A 5,759-nucleotide genomic window follows, 5' to 3' on the forward strand; every position below is an offset into this window, starting at 1 on the left:
GGGGCAACACTGAGGGTTGCGATCCGTTGCCGGACACGGAAAAAAGACAAAAGACAAAAAAAAAAAATAAATAAATAAATAAATGGCTAAACCATAATATCCACAAGTATCTGCATGTAGGAGGCGTTTTTGACTGGGTAGGATAAGTACTATTATCCCCACTTTACTAATGAGAAGACAGAGGCTTAGAGAGAGTGGAAAACTTGTCCTAGGTGACATATGTGGTATGGGAGGAATCTAAGTAAAAATCAGATCTGCCTTATCCCAAATACTGTGTTCTTTCTACCACACTAGTTATTTATGAGTGCTTTAGTGAGGATATCTCACACGGGTCTAAAAGAAATAAACAATGAAACGATAGAAATTTAACAAAGTCTACCCCTTCTTATTACCATTACTCTGAATTTTAGAGAATATGTGTTTATGGCAGAAATGTTTGTCTTTTCACTATGGCCAAACACAATGGCTATAAGTCTAATGATAGAGTTGGGCAAATGTGAGTTTGCACAGAGCCTGATAAGAAATACCATTTTTCACTGAAAGCTCATGTAGACTAAGAGACAATGACTCCTGACACCCTCATCTGACTCAGGTCAATCAAAATTCACCCAAATCCACATCAGCATCAGACTAGGACTGAATCTTCTGCCTCTATGCTGAATGTTCTTTCCTTGGTATTCTGAGCCATTTAGTTATCACTGCTAGGATAAGGAAAGTCCGCTAAGTCAGCTGATCTCAAACAGCATGGGCAAGAGAAAAACTCAGAAATACAGAGGGATAATCTCAGCTCAGGCTTCCTAGCTATCAAAGTGCTGAGAAAGATATGCAACAAACAGGTCACCCCCAAAGTGCTGTCATATCACTGCTAAGGGCAACTGTCTGAGTGACGGTCTGGAAAAGCCTGTGTAACCTCAAGATAGAGCTCCAAAGAGTGCATGACCAGCAGGTGAGAGGCGTTGGTCACAAACAGAAAGCCAGGCTCTCACACACAGGGAAACATGACAGTGTGTATTAGGAAAAGCATCGGGCTAGGAGGCAAGAAACCTAATACCCAATTCCTCTTTGCAGAAGACAAGGTAGACCCAGAAAGGGGTCTAAGAATCAGTGTCGATGTGTGGCATAGGGGCCACAGACTCATTTGGGTGGTTCCTGGAGCAAACAGCAGTAGGAAATACCAATAGAAGGGTGGAAACTATGTCACGGGGTTCATCAAGGTCCAGGCCAGAGAGGTTAAGTTTTATCAACAGTTAGTTCAACGGACATATGAGCAGCTCTAAACTGAAGACAAAAGTAAAGGAATTAGAAGTTAGATAGAGACTATAATGCAGCCAGGAAGGAAAGTAAGGACTGAATTAAAGCCTGGGGTAAATGACAAGTCACTTATTTTTCAGATTACTGGAGGCTCATTTATATTGATTATTGAATATGTGAGTTATTATTCTGCCTTTGCAATTTATGCTCCAAAATTCTAATTCAGAAAGGCATCACATTCTGATCATACCCTCCTCTCCTTCCAGTTTAGCTGCACAACCAACTTGACTACACTTGTTCTGGGACCTCACTGGGACCTTTAACAGCACTGCTCCACGCAACACCTTGCCCTCTCCACTCGGATTCCTGACAGAGAAGCCACATCTTCTCTGTCACTCCCTTGTTCACACACTCAACATCCTTGCTCATTTGCCCTTTCTTCTGCTCTGCTGTCAAGCTCCCATGTGTCCCAAGCTGGGCACACCTCACTACCTTCTTCTCACCTTAGCTAGGATCCAGAGGGGGAAACCATTCAAGGGGGAAGATTGTTATTGACAAAAATTCATAGTCAACAAATTTAAATGGGCACCTAGAAAAAAATCTGGTATGGGGCCAGACGTGTATGTTTTTAAAAGCTCTACATATAAGTCTCTCTATTTCTCTCTCTCTCTCTCTCTCTCTCTCTCTTTCTCTCTCTCTCATTTCTCTCTCTCTCTTTCTCTCTCTCTCATAACCAGAATCTAAGTTCCTAATTGAATTAACATTTTCATAATCTCTATCTAGAGATAAGCACATAAGGAAGACAAATTTATGAAAGAGAGGAAGAGGGTGACCTAAGCATCACTGGCACCCACAAGTATTGGGGGTCCTTGGGCAGCCAGCACACTGGTGGCTGTGGGAGGGCACACCAGCAAGAAGTAATGCCAGCTCAAGGTGGACTACTAGGTGGAAAATCTCCAGGAATTCAAGCAACAGGGCTATAGGATCATTGTGTCCCTTGGGGTAAACCACTCACCTAAGACCGAGTAGCATAGGAGCTACAAGGTGAAGACTCAAGGAAATATTGGTTGAAAGTGAGTAAGATTTGTGTATATTGGAATTTAACAAGCATTGATGACACCCAGCCTAGACTGGATCATTTGGGCAAAGCAGCCTAGGGAGAGCTTCCCCAGGATGGAGTGGAAGCGCCGCTCACCTGCTCTTGTTTCTTCTCCGGAGCAGCGGGAGTCAGTGCTAAGCTCATTACATCTTATCAATTGTTCCAGATGCAGTTCCATTACTTCCCAAAGATGGAAAGTCAGTATCAGAGGGGACCTTACAGCCCAGGTCTGGCTGACCCAGTGTATCTGCCCTCTTAATTACCATGCCATATTGCTTCTAACCACCCTGAAAGAAGTAAAAACCACATCCAAAGAGATGCAACAGCCCAAACCAGGCAGCACCCTTTCCTGAAAGGTGAAAAAAGCCATGACATTTCAAACACAAAGTGAGCTATAGCTCTAAGAGTTACATATACTCTTGTACTTGACTCTTCAGTTTGGGTTTTACAAAAGCCTGTGCCCTAAGCTCAGATGCCATCAGAAGTGTTTGTCTTCAATTTGTGTCAGAAATTGATGCACAGGAGAAAGTAGTGAGAATAGTAACAGCTCAGAGTTTGGGGACACTGAGCACGTGACAGGTGTTATGCTCCAGTTTATACATACTGCCTCATTTATTCCTCCTGCCTTGTGAGGTTGGCACTTTAGAATCCCCATTTCACAGATGGATATATGGAGAAAATGGATACATAAGGAGGTTAATAACTTGCCTTAAATCACAGAGCTAGTAAGTAAAAGAACAGAAATTCCAACGTGGGTAATTTGAACCCACAGCTTGTGATCTCATGTTTTCTTAAGAAGTGTGTGGGACTAATGCAAACAGGATGTTAAATGACATTTTTTTGGTGTTCAGCAGAGGTTCCAAATCTCTTCACGTCCTCTGCAGGACCTGCTGAACACTGTGCGACTGGTTCAGCAACCTTAGCCCATCCTCCAGCTCCAGGTTGTATATGAGACAGTGAAAAATTCACTGAGGCTTTGCAGTGGCAGGCAGTGATGATTTTTTTGGATTGAGTCATTTCCCTACTTTTTGAGTCACTTATCCATGGAAGAGGGGGTGATGCTGTCCTCCTCTATGTTAAAACCACTGAGGGGCTTCAAAAGAACCATTCCAGGAGCAAAACTCACAGTCCTTGGAGTTTGAAGCATGCAGAGACCAGTACTTCATTTACACCTGAGAAATCTAGGTGGGGGAGGCTTGGGCTTGACAAAGGGGTCTTTAGCAGCCTATTCCACAGTAGGAGATCCCCTAGGAACCTGTACAGGGACCCTCGGGAGAAAGAGTAAACACTGGGAATTCACCATCCACAGAGGGTCCCAGGCCATACGCCTTCCCCTGTCCTTGCCTGTCCTCCCTAATGCCTCTAACTTCAGATGACAGAAGCCCCACTGGAGGTGCCTAGTGGATGGGTGGGAATTTAACACCAAGCACCTATGGTTGAGAGGCCTGGGAAATGTACCAGGTAATAAGCTGACAGAGAAGGCACACAAAATAAGCATCTTAGTAACAATGGACCAAAAACCAGAGAGGTTCTTCCATGTCTCCTGCATTGTGCAAATCCTGAGGTTACAGTACTTCCCCAAGGGTAGGGAAGAGGCTGATTCCTCCCTGGCAAGAGTTGAATTTGAATTTCTCACCAGCTCTGGATAGTCTGGGTCAACCCAGCTAGAATTTGATTAAAAGAAAATAAATGATGTTTGTTGCATGTGAGTGTTGTGGAGCTCATGCTATGGGTCGTGTATGTGCACAGCTTCTCATCTACTGCCTGGCACTTATAAGAAGCTTAACAGATGCTAACTCCCTCTAGGACATTTCTTCTTAGTTATCGGGAAATTCTGCAATGGTCAAGTTTGTTGATCTTGGAAATGATGGAAGGAGGCCCTTGTTCAAAATAGTGGCCTTATTTTGTGAAGTAAATGTGTCCAAGTTCTTCGACCTCATTGCCTCTACTCTCTGCTTCTCCATTCATATAGTCAGACTTCTGCTCCCCCAAAACTGCTCCAGCTGCTGTCTTTTTATTCCTTAAAGACATTATAGAAATACCCATCTCTCTGCCCTTTCCTTGCATCCATCTGTCTTCCTGCCTGGAATATTTGCCCTTCTTCTTTCCATTCCCCCAAGTCCTACCCATACTCCAAGTAATCACCTCCTATCTTTATTCCTCTACAAAGAATTCCCAGGGCCTATCAATATACAATGCAAAATACAGTGCTTGCACTTAATAAAGTCCCCATTCATCCAGATATTCTTCATATTCAAATATTCATTCACTCACTTAACAAATTTTTTGTCTCTACTATAGTCCAAGCTCCATGAGAGTCAAGATATCTTTTGCCGAATTTGTTCACTACCATATTCATAGTGACTATGATAGTGGTTTATATTTAGTAGATGTCAATAAATATTTGTTGAATGAATGCATGAGAGAATGAATGGATGTTGGGGTTACATGTGGTGAACAAAAAAATAAGGTTCTTATTATTAATCATGATGTTGTCTTGTTAGTGCTAACAATAGCACATTGTTCTCCATGACTCACAAATGATCATATCCCCCAAGGTTCTGTTCTAGATAATCTTCTCTCTCTGCACCCACTCCTGTGGCAATGCCGTCAACTCCTGCAGCTTCAGGCGTCACCCCTGTGTAAATGAATGTGTCTGATGAAGTATTGATTTTTCTTCTTCCAGGGGAAAAGATAAAGAAAACATCATTTCGGTCTACATGAGCAGACCTAAACCAGAGATGTACATCCTCAGAGTAAGGGTATAATCCAGCCTTCAGATTACCTCCTATTCTCCCAAGACGCAGAGGGAAGAAAGGAGAAAATGTTTGGACAAAGAGGGGAGTTAAGACAGCACTTTCTCACCACTCCAGGGGGATTCCACTCAGGCTGGCAGAGGAGTTTCTACATGAGATTTTGGATGGGCAGGAAAGGAAGATTGTCCTGTTATCCACACCCATAAGATCCAATCAGAGGAGAAAATTCACTTCCATTAGCAGGTCCCAGCAGGTACAACAGCAGCAGCTCAGCCAGATATTCATACATATTAACTTAGTAAAACAATCCTGATATTATTCTGACTTACAGATAAAGAATCTGAAGCATGGAGACTCTCAGTAACGTCCTCAATGTTCACAGAGTGTATAAATAGCTGGGTTGGACCCAGGTGGAGCCAAAGCAAAAGTTTTAACCACTACATTGCATTGTCCTTATAAGTATGAAATGATACTTGCCTGGAAGGCAGATGCCCCCAGGCATGGCTTTATCCCAGACATACCCTAGGAAAACAACCATTAAAAGCATATCTATATTTCTGGGCCGGCCTGGTGGCGCACTGCTACAGTGCGCCGCTTGGGAGTGCTGCAGCGCTCCCGCCGAGGGTTCGGATCCCACATACAGACCGGTTCCC

At 43.3% G+C, this 5,759-nt stretch overlaps 1 protein-coding gene across 1 annotated transcript in view; it reads left to right on the forward strand.

Annotated features, from left to right (window-relative positions):
• The first annotated feature begins 4,954 nt into the window (after nucleotides 1–4,954).
• LOC103607814 (putative N-acetylated-alpha-linked acidic dipeptidase) overlaps nucleotides 4,955–5,759 on the forward strand; it is a 7,824-nt gene continuing 7,019 nt past the window's right edge. Inside the window, exons 1-2 of the mRNA XM_008592280.1 lie at nucleotides 4,955–4,992; nucleotides 5,037–5,106. Coding sequence (XP_008590502.1) covers nucleotides 4,955–4,992; nucleotides 5,037–5,106 — 108 coding nt within the window. The remainder of the gene's footprint in view (nucleotides 4,993–5,036; nucleotides 5,107–5,759) is intronic.

The sequence above is a fragment of the Galeopterus variegatus genome, unplaced genomic scaffold (genome assembly GCF_000696425.1).
Source record: "Galeopterus variegatus unplaced genomic scaffold, G_variegatus-3.0.2 Scaffold7732, whole genome shotgun sequence".
In the NCBI taxonomy this organism is placed as follows: Eukaryota; Metazoa; Chordata; class Mammalia; order Dermoptera; family Cynocephalidae; genus Galeopterus; species Galeopterus variegatus.